The 21,515-nt window shown below is 34.0% G+C and overlaps 1 protein-coding gene, 1 non-coding gene and 1 pseudogene across 2 annotated transcripts; all 3 read left to right on the forward strand.

Moving 5' to 3' along the window:
- LOC109327480 (endoplasmin homolog) lies at positions 1,928–3,236 on the forward strand. The gene is made up of 4 exons (XM_019560641.1): positions 1,928–2,125; positions 2,224–2,375; positions 2,799–2,910; positions 3,022–3,236. The coding sequence occupies exons 1-4, from the start codon at positions 1,951–1,953 to the stop codon at positions 3,036–3,038; spliced, it is 456 nt and encodes a 151-aa protein (XP_019416186.1). The 5' UTR covers positions 1,928–1,950; the 3' UTR covers positions 3,039–3,236.
- LOC109327616 lies at positions 3,215–5,694 on the forward strand (annotated as a pseudogene).
- TRNAL-CAA lies at positions 6,981–7,064 on the forward strand. Its single transcript has one exon. It is a non-coding gene; the product is annotated as a tRNA-Leu (tRNA).

Raw genomic sequence — 21,515 nt, forward strand, 5'->3', positions numbered from 1 at the left:
TTATTTTTGTTGTGTGCAAATATTTTATTGCGAAATGTCGAGGATAAGCAAAAACATATAGAAGAGAATTTGGTGCTATTTTGACTATTAAGACATTAAGTTTATTAGTAATACGACCTCCAACTAACTCTTTTTTATATTTAATTATTTATCATGCAGTGTTTACTTGAAATTTTTTAAGGTTTTGTTTGTGAGGTATGGGGGAAAGAAAATGAGAGAAAATAATAGGTTAGGAATGGGGAGAAAGGGAAGGGAAAATAAAACAAATTCTCTCATTGTTTGGGAGTATGAAATATAGATGAGGAGGGTAAACTAATGAAATTGTAAGAATTTTTTTATTTTCCTTTAAAAATGTAATTAACAATGAGATATATATAATATTACTAAAAATATTTAGCTACTTTGACATTTTATCTGCAAAACTCTCAAATTGGAGGAATTTAAAAATAGACATATGGATGGTTTAAGAAATCCTCCAAAACTTTTCTCTCTCTTTCATCCAACTCACAAACAAGAAACAATTTTCAAAGCCATCTCTTCTCTTCCCCTCCAAAACCCACTCCATAAAGCCTAAACAAATCCATCAAGTGGGAGTTTTTAGCACATAGGTAACTAGAGATGGCAAAACGGGTCGTCCGGCTCGTTTAGCCCGCGCCCATAAATGCCCACAAAAATTTAAGCGGGCGCAGATATGCTCATATTAGTTAACGGACAAAACTCAATGCCCTGCCCGTTTTAAAACGGGCTTGCAAGTGGCCTGCGGACATTGTTAAATAATTAAAAAAAATCATATAATAAATGAAATGAAATTAAATAAAGTAGTTGAAGATAAAAAATTAACGAAATTTTTGATACTTTATATGAAGTTTAACAAATCACATTATATTATAATTTTTTTAGGGATTAAAAATTACATCACATCATAACTTATTTAAAATTTTCTTACTTTTCTTTAAATTATGTTTATGGGCCGCCTGCATGCCCAACGAAAATGCCCGCAATCTTGGCAGGCAAAACGGGCTGGACGAAACGGGCAAATTGACAAAATTTGCATGCCCTGCCGCAAAAAAATGCGAGCTATATGGGCGCGTCCACGGGCCATGCCCATTTTGTCATCTCTATAGGTAACCTTCTTTGAGTAAGTCTGGAGTATATTTTTTGTCTCAAAATGTGTACTATTCTATGTACCATTTTATTTTCACCGATGAGAAAATATAAAATTAATATGTATTTAATTTTTCTTTTATTTTCATAATCACTAAAAAAAATAAGAAATATATAAAATGATATACATCTCGAGATAAGAGAAAAACTTGCATAAAACACGTATACCATGTCATATTTAGGGACACATGTAATTATGTTTTTTGATGTTATCATTTATGAATCAATTTTAATTAAAATTAAAATTTTAATCTGTTAATAATGTTCTATTGATTATCTCCGCATATATATATATATCCATTTTAATCAGTTCTCTCGTGTTAATTATTGGTTTTTTATGTGATTGGATTTTTATGTACAGTTTACACAATAAGTAAAAAGAAAAAGAATACTTAGTAATATACACTTATTTATATGAATGAGTTAAAAAAAATAGTTTTATCATTTAATATTTCTTTTGTGGTAAAATAAAAGTTGTTCCAACTAACAAGTGCTATAGAAACTCTACTTAATATATCCATATCATTATTAATAGAGTAATGTACCGCCTACTTTGCATTCACTATCGTACCAAGAAGAATCACATATCAGATGATTGTCAGCTCGACAAAGTAAAATTCCTTTTGTTGAGTTTTAGAGGGAATAGTTCATTTTAATTGGGCTCAAGAAAGTAAAGTTCCTTTCAAGTTTTAGTTGAGATTCTAAAATGTATTTCATGATTAAGTCTTTTCCATTATTTAACTTTAATGAGTTGAGATGTAGATACACTTTAGTGGATCAAGACTGATGTACTTTACTTGTTCAGTTCAGATATCAACTCAATTTAGTAGAATCTTGCTTTTGTGTCAAATAGGTCAAAAATTTAAGGCGAATGCAGAGGCTAATTCCGAAGAGCTTGTAGATCAAACTAAGGTGGAGGACAAAATTGGTGCTGTTCCTCATGGCCTTTCCACGGGTTCCGGTATCTTTTGATAATTAAACTTTCTATTTTAAAGTCACTCTTTCTGTATTTGAGTAGTAAAACTAAATTAACGATGTGTGTTGGTGATGTGATGGAAGGGAGGCAGAATCGATCTCGAAGCTATCGCAATGGAGTAATGCGGAGAAGTTTGAGTTCCAAGCAGAAGTGTCACGACTTATGGATATTATCATCAACTCACTATAGTAATAAGGATATTTTCCTCAGGGAATTGATCTCTAATGCTTCTAATGTAAGATCCTTTCCTTTTTATTTATGTTTGCTTATTTATTTCATTTGAAGAAAACTTATCTTGCATTGGAGGTTTGTACCGAACTCGAGCTCTAACTTAGAAAGCATTTTGGAAGACATGCTAGAACTTGAGGAATAGAGAAACAAGAGTTTTATTCTATGTTTGGCATGCTTTATAAAATATAACGTAACACTCAATTTTGTTTTAATGCTGTCCATGTAATTTATAATTAAACTCTTTGTCAAGAGAGCATTTGAATAAAGAAAAAAAATGTTTGTTTTTCCCTAAGAATTAATAATATACACAGCTTTTCCTTTTAGTTTTCTTTACGATGAATGTTTAACAACTGCTGATATTTTGAGTTGTTAGTTGAATTACTGTATTCATGGTTTATTTTGCACCTGAAACATGTTGCTGCTGCAGATTAAGTTAGACAAGGAAAAGAAAATCTTGTCGATTCGAGACAGAGGTATTGGTATGACAAAGGAGGATTTAATTAAGAATATGGGAACCATAGCAAAATTGGGAACTTCAGGTCTTTATCTTGTTCTTGTTGTCTTGCTTGAAAGAATTTTCACTGTAGTAAGGTGCGAAAGATGTTAATTGGAACCATCTGTCTGTCCATCATTTGTTTGAGAAAATGCAGACAAGTGGAGATCTTAATCTTATTGGGCAGTTTGGAGTTTGTTTCTACCCTGTTTATCTTGTGTCTGACTATGTTGAAGTCATTAGCAAGCATAACGAAGATAAACAGGAAGTTACTTCCCCTTGATATTGCTTCTCTGACCAGTATTGCACATGTTGTTTTGTAGACATCTGCAACAGTATGCTGATCCACAAATTGTTTGACTCAGGTATGTGTGGGAATCAAAGATGATGGAGAATTTGCAATTTCAGAAGATACATGGAATGAGCCACTAAGATGTGGAACTGAGATTAGATTACACCTCAAAGATGAAGCTGGAGAGTACTTAGAGGAGTCTAAGTTGAAAGTATGCACTAAATTCTTACCTTAATTATTACAAATTATGAGTTTAAAAGATTGTCTTTTAGTTTATAGCACATAGGTCTACACAGTGCACCTTTTAATGTCCACAATAGATATTGTGTTTCTACTGCAGGTGATTGTACTTGTGTGCTTTGCTTATGATTGAAAATAAAGGATTTTAATTATAGTAAAATTTGTTTTATCACAGTTTGTCTGTACATTCATGTTATGCTTCTGACCCTTGTTTTTTGTAATACACGTGCTATTGATTTTCATTAACCAAATATACAACATTGAGTAAGTAGTAGCTAGTAGGGCTTCTGTGGAGTGTTACACCTACAGCTCAAGATACATGTTTAGATTGGTTTAAGATTTGCTAGCATAAACCTCTATATGCATCCCATGGTTAAACAAATACCATCCTCGTCTATTGTTCATATAATTTCCTTATTATGCAGCACCCCAACTTCTTAATAGGTCATCAACATTTTAGCTCTGTCAGTATGCATTCTATTTTTATCTCCTTCCTTATTTTTACTTAAAATAGTTTATAACTTTCTTCTGAAGTCGGCTCCCTTGGTGTTTCACTAGGTGGTGTTTGAGGTTTATTAGTCACTTGAACAACAATATTTTTCTAAATTTGATCCAGTAACTATTCTTGTTCAGGAATTGGTGAAGAGATACTCTGAATTTATTAACTTCCCTATTTATATTTGGGCCAGCAAAGAGGTTGACGTGGAGGTTCCTGCTGATGATGATTGTAATGAAGAAGACGAATCATGTATGTATAATTTAAGGACTCACTTGTGTTATCTTTCTATTTATATAATATCCTGTCTTTGAATGATGTTTTAGTCTGTCTTTCTTACCTTATTTCGCTCCTTAGCAGCTGAAAGCAGCTCCCTCGATGAAGAGACTGAAGAAGATTCTGATAAAAGTGAAGATGAAGAAAAAAGCCCAAGACAAAGAAGGTGAAGGAAACGACTTATGAATGGGAACTTTTAAATGATGTGAAAGCTTTATGGCTGCGGAATCCAAAGGAGGTTACAGATGAAGAGTACACCAAGTTCTATCACTCTCTTAGTATCGTTGAGGATGCCACCAACAGAAATCGGTTGGCAAAACTGCTCAGATTTGAGAGGTACATCACTTTTTTTCTTGTGATTAATTCTTGTGCCAGTGTTATTTCCCTACTTATATTATTTGACTAGCTACATGAAACTTCAATCTCTTGCAGCACCAAGTCCAAGGGTAAATTGGCTTCTCTTGATCAGTACATATCTAGAATGAAAGCTGGGCAGAAGAATATCTTTTACATAACTGGAACCAGCAAAGAACAGCTGGAAAAATCTCCAATCCTTGAGCAGCTTAAGAAGAAAAAGATTTAGGTGCAATTAAATTTTGTTTTTTAAGCAAACTCTATTGGCTCAAATTAGATACTTTATATGTTTCTGACTCTTCATAATTAGACAACTTCTCTGTTTTCTTTATATTTCAAAAACTTCTGTTCTGCAGAGAGGGAATGATGATTTCATGGTTTTAAGTGTATCTTCTTTTAGAACCACTACAGGTTATTTACTTCACTGATCCAGTTGATGAATACTTGATGCAATACCTGATGGATTATGAAGATAAAAAGTTCCAGAATGTGTCCAAGGAGGGTTTGAAACTTGGGAAGGACGCAAAGGACAAGGAACTGAAGGAATCCTTCAAGGATCTTACTAAGTGGTGGAAAAATACCCTTGCCAGTGAGAATGTTGATGATGTGAAGATATTCAGCCAGTTGGGTAACACCCCTTGTGTGGTGGTGACATCAAAATATGGTTAGAGTGCCAACATGGAAAGAATCATGCAGTCTCAGGCTTTGGCAGATGCTAGCAAGCAAGCATACATGTGCAGCAAGAGGGTTCTTGAGATCAATCCCAGGCACCCTATAATCAATGAGCTCCGCGAGAGAGTAGTGAAGAACCCTGAGGTATATTATAAATTTGAATTCTCTCAGATGCTTTATTTTCTCGCGCTACCTCTTTGTGCAAAACAAGGATTCATTTGTTAATACAAATGGCTTACTTTTCAGGATGAGAGTGTGAAGCATACAGCAGAGCTGATATACAGGACTGCACTCTTTGAAAGTGGCTTCCTACTTGACAATTCCAAGGATTTTGCTTCACGTGTTTATGATTCAGTGAAGTCTAGCCTAGACATCAGTCCCGACGCTGCAGTTGAAGAGGAAGGGAAGATGACACTGAAGAGGTCGAGGCTGAAAGTGTCGCGAAAGAAATCATCAGTCCCGAAGCTGAAGCTGGCAATGATGATGTCAAGGAGTTGTAGATTTTTCTGTTGCCTGTGTCTTGGTTTAGCTTTATGAGATGGATCGTTATAGTCCTCTAGGATGAGTTTTGGCTCCATATGAAGTTGTTAAAGGAGCACGTTAGTCCTAAGTTAATCACAGTCCAATGGAACTTTTTTTAGTGAAGCATTATCAAATGGAATTTTGCCTTAGCATTGTAGTGAACTGTTATTAAAGAAAATATGCATCTGTACTTTTTCATGTAACAGCAGTAGGGTGTTCGTTTACATTTAATGTTCAACCTTTTCCGCCCAGATAACAATTTTAGTATTTGTATGGGAGTTGGATTTTGGAGGGAAAGGAAGTGAAATGGAAGGCTTGGGAGTCATCTCACAAGTATATTTTATGGCTCTCAAGCCCTTCCCTTTCCTTCCCCTCCAAAATCCAACTTCCAAATTAACTCTTAATTTCACCTCTCTGCTAGTTGAGTTTTTAGAGGAGAATGAAGTGAAAGGAGAACATCTCACAAGTGTATAGCATTTTCCTTCCCTTCATTTTCCTTGAAAAAACAATTTACAAACGACCGTAAGAAATTGTTTGTGAGTTTAATTTTGGATGAGAATGAATAAGAAATAAAGCTTCAGGTTCATCTTATAAATTTATTTCATGACTTTCAAGTTTTTCCCTCCCCTCTATTATATTCCAAAAACCAACTCTAACTACAATCCAATTGCATGGGTCAGCTAATGGAAATAACTCGAGTTTGCAAATTTCTTTGGTTAGTTAGTCTCCTCCTGAGACCTATTGCACTAAAGTAAATTTCCATGCGAAAATGTTTAAGGAAGAAAACCATGATGAATTATAAGTTTTGGCATGTGATCATGATGGCACGGGTATTTTGTTGTGAAAGCATGAACCTTTAAAAGTAGCGACTGTGCTTGAAGGAATCCATCTTGCTAGGAGAAAAGCCTAGAGGAAGATCATATTTGATGTTATCCTTAGGGACATGCAATAAGGTTGTACATAGGCTAGGTAAATGGGCAACATGTTTTTTGTAGTCGAGGAGTAATTTGATTAGCCTTTGGCTTTAAATCAATTGGCTTCCCTTCAAATAAAATAATAGAAAACAAATAAATAAAATAAAAAACAATAGAGCAAGTAAATAAAAACAAAATAATAGAACAAATAAAAAATAATAAAAGTAATAGAACAAATAAAAATAAAAACAATAGAAGAGATAATTAAAAAATAGAACAAAATGATTATAGTGATTAAATTCAAAATGTTAAAAACTAGGAATATTTTATGCGTTGAATAGCATCATGATGTCAGGATGGCCGAGTGGTCTAAGGCGCCAGACTCAAGTTCTGGTCTTCGTGAGAGGGCGTGGGTTCAAATCCCACTTCTGACATTGTTTTTGTATAATGCTTTATGCTTTCTATTCTACATTTCCAAAACCATAGCCCAACCTTGTGTCTCTAGTATTCTTCACTACCTTCTTGTTCTGCCCGTGACCCAATAAAGTACTTGCCCATCAACATGAGCATTGTTCTATAATAAATAGTTGAGATATGAGTTAATTTATCTTTCTTTTTTCTACACATCATTTTCAATGAAAACTTGTGTTCAAATGGGGAATTACCCTCTAAAATAAGCTTGGTTATAAAGTAAGTAAATAAGTGTGTCTATACTTATATATAATTCAGTAAATTGAAATGAAATGTACATGTAAATGTGTAATTTAATTATTCAATGATAAATATATCATTATTATCTTTGCACATAAGCTCACTTTATAAAAGCTTTATGGGTGTTCAAAACTTCAAATCTTTCACAACACCCTATCAATAGCCTTCAAGTAGTTATTTCCTTTTATCCTAAAAATGTTCGACTTAAATATATTTTTGGCTTCCAATAATTCACTTGATTTTGACTTTACTCTCTAAATTTTTTACCAAATGTATCCTTAAATGTTCCAAAACTTTAGTTCTAGCCAGTATTGTTAGAGCAGCAAACAGAAATCATCATGGTCACCTAGATAATGTTCAAGATAGAGTTAGGTAATATGGTGGTTATACAAATTGCTTTGAACAGTAACTTTCCATACTGTTTTCTTGTATGATAACACAAAATTCAATTTAATACTTTAAAGGCAAGAATGCTATTCATATATGTTAATGAACATATGATTGAATTTCAGAACACAAAGAATGTCACACTGTATTTAAATGATGTTTTGATATCAATTGTTAGACTTTTAAAAAATTTTATGAGCATTTAATGGTTTATAAGAATCCTTAATTTATGATTTTAACATTATGACATTTACATGCGATAAAAGAATAAGAATAGAGTAAAGAATATCTGGTTTTATTTGTGTTTCTCTTTATACAACTTACTGGTTGCCTTTGTTCTCACCCCTCTATCTTCTATTTATGCTTTCAAAATGTTGAAATCAATGAGCACCTTTCAATTTTTAGCTTAACAACAGGGAAGGACAAGTTTTGCTCCAGTGTTATTGTTGCAGTTACAACACATCTAAGTACGTGATGATGGTGTCGGATGGTACATTTTTAAAGTTATAGTTAAGGTGTTGTTTATTTGAAAATCATTCCTACAGTTATGTTTAGTTTTGGTCTATTAAAATATGCATGTGATTTGCTAACCCAAATTAACTTCATGTCACATAACTCTCTTGACATGTGACTCATCACTTAGGACCATTGTGTTGCTGACCCAATATTCTATTTGCCATGTACTAATAGAGTTGTTCACACCAAAGTCCAAAACCAAAATTTGGAATGTTTAATATAAGTGTGATGAATTCCGCATATGGAACATGCAACGTGCTCAGGATAAGTAAGTCAGTAAAGTTAAAGACTACCGGTCATGAATTTCTTCCTCTCAACAAGCTTCATCAGGGCTCTGTGTGGTAAGTGTGCCTCACATGATTCATAATTAATGGGGTCCAAATATTTTTTACTCGTACAATTAATTTTATCTCTAAACTATAATTATGTTACTATTTTTTAATTTATTGTGTTATCAATTATTATTACTTTATACATAAATTCGACATTTAATATTATGTTGATAATAATGATTATTGTTTTATAATATTATTATATAGTTGATATATAATTGAAATAAGAGTTTACCAAAAAGTAAGAAAACCATGAAATTACTTAAAACTCATTAAAAAGAATACACTAAAAAAATGTTAGATTCAAATTTTCAATAAGTAACATAATTCAATCTAAAAGGAAATATGTATTGTATTCTCACGTTCTCTTTTATTCAAATTTATTGTAAAACTATTATAAAATAAAATTATTTGATACTCATATACTAAATTAAGAACCCAAGTTTTCCCCCACACTGAGCCTATAAAATGCCAGGAACAACTCTGGCTTCACCACAACTTTATCATCATCCTCCTCATCGCCACTCTCCTCCATGGCAGGTGGACAAATACCACAAGTGTGACCACTTAGGGTCTGTTTGGAAGTTTGATTTTGGAGGGAAATGAAGAGAAATGTAAGTTTGAGAGTTATCTTATAAGTGTATTTCATGTATTTCAAACTTTTCCTTTCCTCTTTGTCCTCCAAAAACCAACTCACAAACAGACCTTCAAGATCTAGGATGCCAAAGTCCTACTTTTTTAAATAATATTTTTATTTAAATATTTTTATTTTCTATTTATTTTATTACTATATTTATTTTTATAAATTATTAGATTTCAAAGTTTTACGTCACATGTATTTGATAAACATATTAATAAACACAAGATAGCTAAAACTTTAGGCCTTATTAAAACTTAAAATTTATAAATTGATATTTTGTTTAAACTTCTGTGTTAAGTTTTACTTAATCTCTAAAAAATTAATTTTGTTTGTAAAACTGCAACATGTAAAATGTGAGAACAATAGCCGTACAAAATTTCCTTAATTCCCATAAAACATTTTATCATCGGAAAAATTAATAAATTTAGGACCCATATTTTTTATTAGGTATCAAATATCATGGTATAAACCCTGCTCTCTTCATGACAACTTTGTTGGCCACCACTTTCAGTAATATTATCATCTCGTGAATAAACTGATTAGAAATATAAAATTCAACATTCTTCTTCATATCATCCTTATGTAATAATCGCAATGCTAGTGCTTGTCGTACAATTCCACACCTTTTTCCATCTCAATGATATGTGTTGGTAGACTCTATTAGGAATAAATACAAATAGATCTTCATCTACTACCACATGTGCCTTCCTGCGACTTGTTTTACACCTAGCCATCACTATAACAAATAAAACAAATTAAAATAGTTTAATGCATATGAAGTGAAATTGGATAAATTTTCATTTCAAGGTACAAAGTGATTTTTTTTCATTTTGACATACCCAATCGGAATGAGGAAAGTTCAACTCTAACAATCTGATTAGAATTTAAATTTTCCCTATTCTTAATGTGGTATGTTGAAAACCTAAATTTTTGCTTCCCACGATGGGTAAGAAAGCAAAAATACACATTAAAGAAGTAATAGACATGCATGCACCCCTTTCACAAAAAGAAACAAGTACAAGCAACAACCTTACTAAATATGCAAGTTTGAATAATGAAAATAGTGAGTGAGAATACCTTGCTCTAGGTTGAAGATGTTACCAAGATGGTTGCATAAACTCTTAATTTGCACCATCACCAAACTCCAAACTTATTAGAAAATGTCCCTAAGATGGTGCAAACCAAAATGGAGTTTGAGGTTTGAGGATTTTGATGAGGAAGAAAGATAATGAAAAGAGAGAATGGAAAATTATATGCGGTTTGAAGAGTTTGAGTGGTTTGTATGACTGAAGAAGAATTATATGAGGAAAAAAATTATAGGTTTTCCAAAACAATGCATCTTAGAAATTTAAATTTTAAGGTTTAAAAAAGAACATTCATATCTCATAGGAAAAGAATAATCTCTTGCAGAAACAAGTTATTGATTTTATATTTCTATTTAAGGGTGAAAGTATCATCATATCACATCTAAATAGTAAAATTATCATTTCATACCATTTTATTTATTTGTTTCTCACGTGCTTTTATCTCTCGTATTGATATCGGACAAGATGTTGAACCCAATTACCAAGGTGAGCATTTCAACATTCATTGCATAGGCTAGTCAACAAATAGATATGTATTAAGAAAATGAGATAACCAATAAAATCTTAATAATACATTAAAAAATTAATTTTGATTAAAATTTAATCCTAAATTATAGAGAAAAAAAAAATAAACATAGTTGTCTTCAAATATGATGTATTAGATATATCTCTATCCTACTTTTTCTCGATACTAATATGAAAGGGAAAGTTATTTTCAAGCAGACATAATATAATTTCTATTGGACTTGTAACACCCTGCACTCTACATATTCTGATTTTATCTTTCTTTTATAGCTTTTGTTTTATTTTTTCCGTCAATTTTCTTCAATTCTTTTCTTCAATTCTTTTCTTCTATCAATCAAATTGTATTTTATCCTTTTCTTTTAATGAAAATGAAACAAGTGTTTAAGTTTGCCTATTTATGGAAGAACTTACATATTTTTGATCAAATTTTAGTTTATGCCAAAATACTTATCAAAGTACTCAAGATATGACATTTATGTACTTGAGATAATGAGGTACATACTGAGTTTTATTACTCCAAACTATGGATTCCAAAGGTTTGGAGTTATGGAACCCAAGAATCATCTACATAGTATTTGTTAGATGCCTCTCATTTCTATGCCATAAAAAAATTTTATGACTATTTTATGGCTCTCTTTAATGGCATTTTATGTCACTTTTATGGCTTTGTTTCCAAGCATCCAATGCTTCATATCCAAGATACCAAGACTTTGCTTGCCTATAAAAGGACACATATAGAGAGCTTCAAAATCATCTTCACAACACACAACATCTCTTTCATTTACACATATATTGTGAGTGCATTCTTGGTGAGAATTCTTGTTCCATTTGAGAGAGTATTTGTGAGAAAAAATATTGTCATTTGTCCTCATCATTATAAGAGGATTTCTTGTACTCTTCTTTTTTACATAGTGGAATTTTGCTCTTGATCGCCCATGGTTTTTTTCCTCTCACACTGAGGGGTTTTTCCACGTTAAATCTTGTGTGTTATTTTCTTTATCCTTTACTTGCTTCTCTTTTGTTCTCAATTGATTCAATCCTGTGCTTCCGCATTGTGCTCTAACCTTAACAAGTGGAATCAGAGCTCTTACTAAATTGAGAATTTCAAAATGTCTGCAAAATTTGACATTGAGAAGTTTGATGGCAAAATTAGCTTTTCTATTTGGCGAGTCCAAATGAGGGCCGTTCTTATCCAGAGCGGATTAAAGAAAGCTTTAGATGGGAAGTCAAAGAAACCAGTTTCCATGACCGATGATCAATGGGACGAGTTGGATGAAAAGGCGCTTTCAACAATTCAACTTTGTTTGTCGAAGGAGGTTCTTCGTGAGGTTGCCAATGAAGAAACCGCTGCGGCTTTGTGGCTGAAGTTAGAAACTTTATACATGACCAAGAGCCTCGCAAACAAGCTTCGTCTCAAAGAACGGTTATACACCATTCGTATGGTTGAAGGTACTCCTATTCAAACTCATCTTGATGAGTTTAATTCTATTATTATGGATATGCAAAATATTGATATTAATATTGAAGATGAAGACAAAGCTGTTTTGTTGGTTGTCTCTTTACCTTCTACCTATAAGCACTTCAAAGAAATCATGTTGTATGGAAATAATGATACCTTATCCTTTGAAGATGTTAAATCTAATTTATTGTCCAAAGAAAAATTTGATCTTGAAGTTAATTCTGTGGACAAGGGTGAGGGCTTAAGTGTTCGAGGTAGAACTCAAGAAAAAGGGAGTACCAATTATAAAAAGTTCAGATCCAAATCCAGAGGTCGCAAATCCAACAAAACTTGTCGCTATTGCAAGAAACCGGGGCATGACATTCCTGATTGTTTTATCTTAAAGAAAAAACAAGAAAAACAAGATAAGGGAAAATTTCAACAATCCTCTGAAGCTGCTAATATTGAAGCCAATTCTGACGGTGATATTCTTTTATCTGTTGTCTCTTATAATAATAGGAGTAAAACAGAATGGATTCTTGATTCTGGATGTACTTTTCATATGTGTCCTTATAAGGACTTATTCACCACTTTTGAACATGTTGACAGTGGTGTTGTTTTGATGGGCAATGATACCCAATGCAAAGTTGCAGGAATAGGTACTATTCAGATCAAGGCTCATGACGGTGTTGTCAGAACCTTGGCTAATGTCCGCTATATTCCAGATTTGAAGCGGAACTTAATTTCTCTTGGCACCCTAGAGTCTCTCGGGTGTAGGTATTCAGCTGAAGGTGGAGTTCTAAAGGTATTGAAAGGTGCTATGGTATTATTGAAAGCTAACCGGATTGGTAGTTTATATGTCTTGCAAGGTTCTGTTGTGACAGGTTCAACAGCTGTATCTTCTTCAATGCATGATAATGACATTACCAAATTATGGCACATGCGCCTGGGCCATATGAGTGAAAAAGGTATGCACCTTCTAAGCAAACAAGGTCATCTTGGTAAACATGGCATTGGTAAATTGGATTTTTGTAAACATTGTGTTTTTGGGAAACAGAAAAAGGTTAGTTTCTCCACTGCAACTCACCGTACCAAAGGTATTCTTGATTATATTCATTCTGACCTTTGGGGGCCTTCTAAATTTCCTTCTCATGGAGGATGTCGCTATATGATGACCATCATTGATGATTTTTCTCGCAAAGTTTGGGTTTATTTTCTGCAGCATAAAAATGAGACTTTCTCCACTTTCAAGAAGTGGAAAACTCTTGTTGAAACCCAGACAGGGAAGAAAGTGAAGAAGCTTAGAACAGACAATGGATTAGAGTTCTGCAATGGTGATTTTAATGAGTTCTGCACAAAAAATGGTATTGCTAGACACAAAACTATTCCAAGAAATCCTCAACAAAATGGTGTTGCAGAACGGATGAACAGGACTCTACTTGAGAGAGTTCGTTGTATGCTCTCAAATGCTGGGTTATGGCATCGGCGTGAATTTTGGGCTGAAGCAGCATCTACTGCTTGTTACCTGGTTAATCGTTCTCCACATTCAGCACTTGATTTCAAAATCCCAGAAGAAATTTGGTCAGGTAATCCTGTTGATTATTCTAACTTAAGAATCTTTGGATGTCCTGCTTATGCACATGTTAATGATGGTAAATTAGCTCCAAGAGCTGTTGAGTGCATATTTCTTGGTTATGCATCTGAGTCTAAAGGATATCGCTTATGGTATTCTGATGCAAAGTCACGGAAATTAATTCTTAGCAGAGATGTGACTTTTAATGAGGATGCATTTTTATCTTCTGGAAAACAATCTATTGTGTCTTCTTCTACTAGTACAGGTAATCTACAGGGTACTAGCGAGAAGGTGGAGTTGATAGTGAAACCTACAGTTCCTAATGTTGATGTTCCATCTTCCTCTACAAATCAATCTAGCATTGATGATCATTATGTTGATTGTGATGACAGTACAACTTCTCCTATTCATCAGCAAGAAGATGATTATTGTATTGCTCGAGACAGAACCAGAAGACTAATTAAAAGGCCAGCTAGATACACTGATGGTGATAATTTAATTGCTTATGCATTGTCAGTTGCACAAGAGGTAAATGATGATGTTGAACCTGCCAGCTATACAGAAGCTGTTTCTTGTGTTGATTCGTCACAGTGGCTAGTGGCTATGAATGAAGAGATTGAAAGTCTTCATAAGAATGGTACTTGGGCTTTGACAGAGCTTCCCGAAGGCAAACGACCATTACGATGTAAATGGATCTATAAGAAGAAAGACGGTATTCCCGGGGTTGAAGATCCAAGATGCAAAGCACGACTAGTTGTTAAAGGTTTTAATCAAAAGGAAGGTATTGACTTTAATGAGATATTCTCACCTGTTGTTCGTCATACTTCTATACGTGTTTTGCTTGCTTTTGTTGCTTTATTTGATTTGGAGTTGGAGCAACTTGATGTAAAGACAGCTTTTCTACATGGAGAGCTGGAAGAAGAAATTTACATGGAACAACCTGAAGGATTTATTGTTCCTGATAAGGAGCATCTTGTCTGTCGATTGAAGAAATCATTATATGGCCTTAAGCAAGCTCCCAGACAATGGTACATGAGGTTTGATTCTTTTATGATTGGGCAAGGTTATTGCAGGAGTCAATTTGATGACTGTATTTATTTCCAGAAATTTCCAAATGAATCATTCATATACTTGTTACTGTATGTTGATGATATGCTAATTGCTTCACGTGACAAGTCTTTGATCCGGAAATTGAAAATTCAACTCAATAATGAGTTTGAGATGAAAGAATTAGGTGCAGCCAAGAAAATTCTTGGTATGGAGATTCACAGGGATCGTCAAGCTGGTAAATTGTTTTTATCCCAAGAGAAATATATTGAAAGAGTGCTTGAAAGGTTTAATATGAATAATTGTAAACCTGTTTCTACTCCACTTGCTGCACATTTCAAGTTATCTTTAGATCTTTGCCCACATACAGAGGAAGAGATGGAGCGTATGTCACATATTCCTTATGCTAGTGCAGTTGGTAGTCTTATGTATGCTATGGTGTGCACTAGACCTGATTTAGCATATGCTGTTAGCATGGTAAGTCGATATATGCATAATCCTGGAAAGGATCATTGGAGTGCTGTAAAATGGATTTTTCGGTATCTAAAAGGTACTTCTGGTATTGGCTTGGTATTTGACAGAAACAAGGCTACAACTGATGACGTTGTAGGTTATGTTGATTCGGATTATGGTGGTGATATTGACAGAAGGAGGTCTCTTTCTGGTTACATCTTTACTCTCTGTAATAGTGCTATTAGCTGGAAAGCTACTCTTCAGTCCATTGCTGCATTGTCTACGACTGAAGCAGAATATATTTCAGCAACGGAGGGTGTGAAGGAGGCTATTTGGCTCCGAGGTTTGGTAAATGAACTTGGTCTAATACAGGGTGTTCTTACAGTGTTTTGTGATAGTCAAAGTGCTATTCATTTGACCAGGAATAATCGTTATCATGACAAGACCAAACACATTGATATAAAACGTCACTTTATCCGAGATATTGTTGCTATTGGTGAAATTATGGTGGAAAAGATTCACACATCAGAGAATCCAGCAGATATACTTACCAAGCCACTTCCGAATACCAAGTTCCAACTTTGCTTGGACTTGGTTGGTCTCTACAGCACTTGAGTGCCCTTCGGGGCATTATTTGGCGATGAGCAACTTATCAAATTCGAGCCAAGGTGGAGATTGTTAGATGCCTCTCATTACTATGCCTTAAAAGAATTTTATGACAATTTTATGGCTCTCTTTAAGGGCATTTTATGTCACTTTTATGGCTTTGTTTCCAAGCATCCAATGCTTGGAATCCAAGATACCAAGACTTTGCTTGCCTATAAAAGGACACATATAGAGAGCTTCAAAATCATCTTCACAACACACAACATCTCTTTCATTTACACATATATTGTGAGTGCATTCTTGGTGAGAATTCTTGTTCCATTTGAGAGAGTATTTGTGAGAAAAAATATTGTCATTTGTCCTCATCATTATAAGAGGATTTCTTGTACTCTTCTTTTTTACATAGTGGAATTTTGCTCTTGATCGCCCGTGGTTTTTTTCCTCTCACACTGAGGGGTTTTTCCACGTTAAATCTTGTGTGTTATTTTCTTTATCCTTTACTTGCTTCTCTTTTGTTCTCAATTGATTCAATCCTGTGCTTCCGCATTGTGCTCTAACCTTAACAAGTGGAATCAGAGCTCTTACTAAATTGAGAATTTCAAAATGTCTGCAAAATTTGACATTGAGAAGTTTGATGGCAAAATTAGCTTTTCTATTTGGCGAGTCCAAATGAGGGCCGTTCTTATCCAGAGCGGATTAAAGAAAGCTTTAGATGGGAAGTCAAAGAAACCAGTTTCCATGACCGATGATCAATGGGACGAGTTGGATGAAAAGGCGCTTTCAACAATTCAACTTTGTTTGTCGAAGGAGGTTCTTCGTGAGGTTGCCAATGAAGAAACCGCCGCGGCTTTGTGGCTGAAGTTAGAAACTTTATACATGACCAAGAGCCTCGCAAACAAGCTTCGTCTCAAAGAACGGTTATACACCATTCGTATGGTTGAAGGTACTCCTATTCAAACTCATCTTGATGAGTTTAATTCTATTATTATGGATATGCAAAATATTGATATTAATATTGAAGATGAAGACAAAGCTGTTTTGTTGGTTGTCTCTTTACCTTCTACCTATAAGCACTTCAAAGAAATCATGTTGTATGGAAATAATGATACCTTATCCTTTGAAGATGTTAAATCTAATTTATTGTCCAAAGAAGGAACCCCGAACCCGGAACCCCGAACCCCGAACCCCGAACCCCGAAAAGTTGCTAACTCCAGAAAACTCATAAATTTTGATACACATATTTCATCTTTAACGCATAAGGTTAAAAACTATCTTATCGATATTATATTTACCTCATCATCACTCATAACCTAAAACACAAATTAAATCATGTCATTATCACCACCACATCTACTGAAGCCCAAACTCAAGTTAAATACTATCATCACTACCACCACATCTACACAAGTCAAACCCAAATTCAATTTTATCATTACTACCACATTATCACTCATACTTCAAACACTTGTCAAAGTTTGTATGATCATTGTTTTAGTATTTATTTTTAAAAGAGTTATTAATCAAATAAGGAGTATGAAAAGGAAAAGTACGAGCTTCTCAAACTGGGGCAAATTTTGAGACGTTTCATGGTCTAAGGCTTTCCGATCCAAGTCCACCAACACAATTGAAAGAGAAGATGATTGTTAATATTGTGACAGTTTTTGGATGATCTCATTCGCTATTGGAAAGTTATAAGAAGCTCAAAACTGGGGCAATGATGAAGTGACTTCCTATAGCTCTGTAAGTCGATTCAGTCACAAGGAACCATAATCTCTCAACCAAGAAGAGGAAAGATGTGAAGTTATCATCTTCAAGAACAGCTTCAATAGTGACTCATACAAGTCTTTTGCTCCCTATCAAGTTAAGTCACCACATTCGAGGGTGTTCGCAGAAGAAAAACAAAACAAAAAGAGAACCAAAAAAATTAAAATAAATTAAAAAGGCAAAAAAAAGAGTACTAAGTTGAAAATCCTTATGGACAACCAAGGAAAAAGAGAACGATTCTAAGTCAAAAATCCCTAAAGGTGACTTGGGATCATAATAAGATGAGAAAATTCCTAACAGATGCCTACATAAAGTATTCTAAGAAAAAATTAGGGAAAATCAAATGAACACCCTTAATATGAAGTATTACTACTACTACACATCATCGATCATCCAAATTGTGGTGGTTTATAAACAATAACTACCCGAGTGAAGACAAGATGTGAAAATAGGCATACTCGACTGATTTTTTTTGCTAAAAAAAATCAAACTTTGGCAAGAATTCTTCAGCCAGCCTGCACTAAGGCAGTATGACTGAGTTTAGTCACTATCGTCAAGAATATACTAAGGTAATTTTGTGGACCACCTTAAGAGAAAGGCATCTTCAGCTAAACTGGGGCAAATTTCGATGGGTGAAAAGTTATGGTACCAAACAACAGCATGCATCAAGGGTCGCTTCAGTCGAGTCTGCAAAAGTTTACCAGTTTCATCCAAAAAATATAAAAATAAATCATCAAAAATACTTTAGAACATTTGTGCGTCGGTCTTACCTCTCATTTCATTACATTCAAAAAGCATATAATATTTATATCATATGGCAGAAAACAAATAATCTCATAATAGCATTAAACATTGCATATTCACATTAATCAAACAATGAATAAACATGATATAATAGCATCAAACAATGCATATACATAAAAAATAATAGCATCAAACAATGCATATACATGACATACATACATTAAATCACATCAATATTCAAGTCAATGCATATTCTCATTAATAACATGAAACAAAACATATACATGACATACATACTCACTTTAATCATACAAACATCAACATAAAATTCATGCATATACAAGCATTCAAACAAGGACATCCTCAAACCCCTAATTTTCTTATGTTAAACATCAACCACCTCTCATGCATCAAAAGTATCGTTATGCACACTCATGTCTATCAATGCATAGTCAAATTCATACATTAGTCATTACAGTACAAACATCAACGTAAACTTCATGCACACAAATCCAAACAATCATACAATTGTACTTTTCATATGAATCATTGCAAATTGTGCCTTCGAGGACCCCGTGCTTGACGACCTCGAAGTCAATCTTTCTAGGCTTCGTGCTGACCTTTTAAATTTTGAGGGTCTCATGCTTGACAACCTCAAATTGTGGCTTTGAGGACCACGTGCTTGACGACCTTGAAGTTAATCTTCCCAGGCTCCATGCCTAACCTTTTAAAATTTGAGGGCCCTGTGTTTGACAACCTCAAATTGTGTCTTCGAGGACCCCCGTGCTTGACGACCTCGAGTCAACCTTTCCAGAATCTGTGCATGGCTTTTAAAATTTGAGGGATTCATGCTTGACGACCTCAAATTATGCCTTCGAGGACCCCATGTTTGACGACCTCGAAGTCACTCTTTCCAGGCTCTATGCGTGACCTTTTAAAATTTGAGGGCCCCGTTCTTGACGACCTCAAATTATGCATTCGAAGACCCCATGCTTGACGACCTCAAAGTCAATCTTTCTAGGCTTTGTGCCTGACTTTTAAAATTTGAGGGCCCCGTGCTTGATGATCTCGAACAAAATCTTTTGTATCGTGCTCTTTATCTCACCAACAAAAACATATTTTGAGCCTCAACAAAATCAACATCATTTCCTTACCAGTTACTTATCAGGACAACACTCAAACTTCAGTTTGCATAATGTACAATATGCAACAAGAAAAGAGGGGCAGTTGTGAATGCCCCAATTTTGTCCAGCCCAAAATACATTTTTCAAAAAAAATATAAACAAATAAAAATGTTTTTTTGGCTTAATGACCACACACAATATATTTCAATTTTGAATTTCAAGAAGGGTTTGAATTAAATCCATTAGCATTTAGTGAATTTTATTTTATCCCAATAATTTGTTTCCAAAAAATAATGTGGATTGATAAAGAGAATAATTAATAATTTCATGATGTCACGGATTCAACCCACATTCGTTTAATTTTTTAAAGGGAATTTTTGAATGATTATTAAATGATTGGATGATCACTTATTAGCTAAAATCATGTTAATAAAGAGATGCATCCTGAATAAATAGCACTAATGCAGTAAAAATAAGAAAAAGGAAAATTTATTTCATGACCCTACAAAATTAAAACTTTTATAAGGTTGAACTCAAATCTAATTTTTTTATAGTAAAAAAATAAATAACTTTAGACATCTCAAGAATTTTTTATCATAACATTTTTTAAAGTATCCAAAAAATAAAACAACACTCAAATACATGTTAATTAAATTTATAATAATAACAATATCTTTCTTTGCCTGATTGTTTTTTAAACATTGCAATAAAGATTGATAAAATTATATATTAATTGCCTTAATTTACAAGATTTGATTTTAGAGTGACTAAACGCTAAACCCTAAGTCATAAGCCATAAGCCCCCAAGCCCCGACCCTGAGCCCTGAGCCATAACCCTAAAACCCTAAACTCTGGACTCAGGCCCCTGACCCCTAAACCTTAAACCTCCCTAATCTTTAAACCTCCCTAAACCTTGGGCCCTGGACCTTGGGCTTTAGGCCCCTACCCCCGAGCCCCACGCCCTAGACCTGGATCACGGACTCCTAGCCCCCAACCCCTAAACCTTAGACCTAGACTCTAGGCTCACGACCCTAGCCCTAAACCCTAAATCCTGAAGGCTATGTCTAGTCTTCTTGATAACCACAAGAAATTTCCACTATTTTGAGTACAATTTTAACAAATCTCACACCAAGGCTTCTCTCAAGATTCTTAGTCAAAATCTCCATTAAAGAAGTACACCACTTCGTGTTTTGCACTTTTTTCTACACCACACGCTATGGTGATTTACAAGTATGAAGAATAAAAAAATTATTGACTTTGGATTGCTAAAGTTCTCTTACTTTTAAAAGATAAGAGTATAATGCAATAGATAAAGTTAAATTTTATATATCAAAATAGAGAGTAAAGGGAAGAAAGAATTACACCAGGATTTTATATTGGTTCACCTTCTTGTTTACTAAAAGGTTATGTCTAGTCCCCTTGTAAGCACAAAACAAAATTATTTGTGATGTTGTCAATTCTATACAAATCTCACCTTGGGACTTTGTCTTCATACTACACTCACCACAATCTCACACATTTAGAAGAAAACTTCTTCTAAGACTTTCTTTCCCTTTTCACCACACCCTTTTGTAAAAATGTATACAACAAAATGAGAAAGCCATTAACCCTATTGGACCCAAATCATATTAGGTAACCTATGGAGCAAAATGTACACACTTAGAAGAACATTTTGCTTGAAGGTCGTGAGCAAAATGCAGTATCTTGATAGTAACTCCTCTAAGCATATTACGAGTGACAAGTCAAAATTCACTATCCTTACTCCAAGACACAAAGGATTTGTCACCTATGGGGACAATAATAAAGGAAGAATGCTTGGAGTTGATCGAGATGTAAAGTCACTTTCTACAACCATTGAAAGCTAAGCATCAGTCAAATATGTGACAAAGGCTTCATTATGATTTTCATCTCCAACAAATGCATCATTGAAGATAAAATAA

This window comes from Lupinus angustifolius, chromosome LG15, assembly GCF_001865875.1.
Source record: "Lupinus angustifolius cultivar Tanjil chromosome LG15, LupAngTanjil_v1.0, whole genome shotgun sequence".
In the NCBI taxonomy this organism is placed as follows: Eukaryota; Viridiplantae; Streptophyta; class Magnoliopsida; order Fabales; family Fabaceae; genus Lupinus; species Lupinus angustifolius.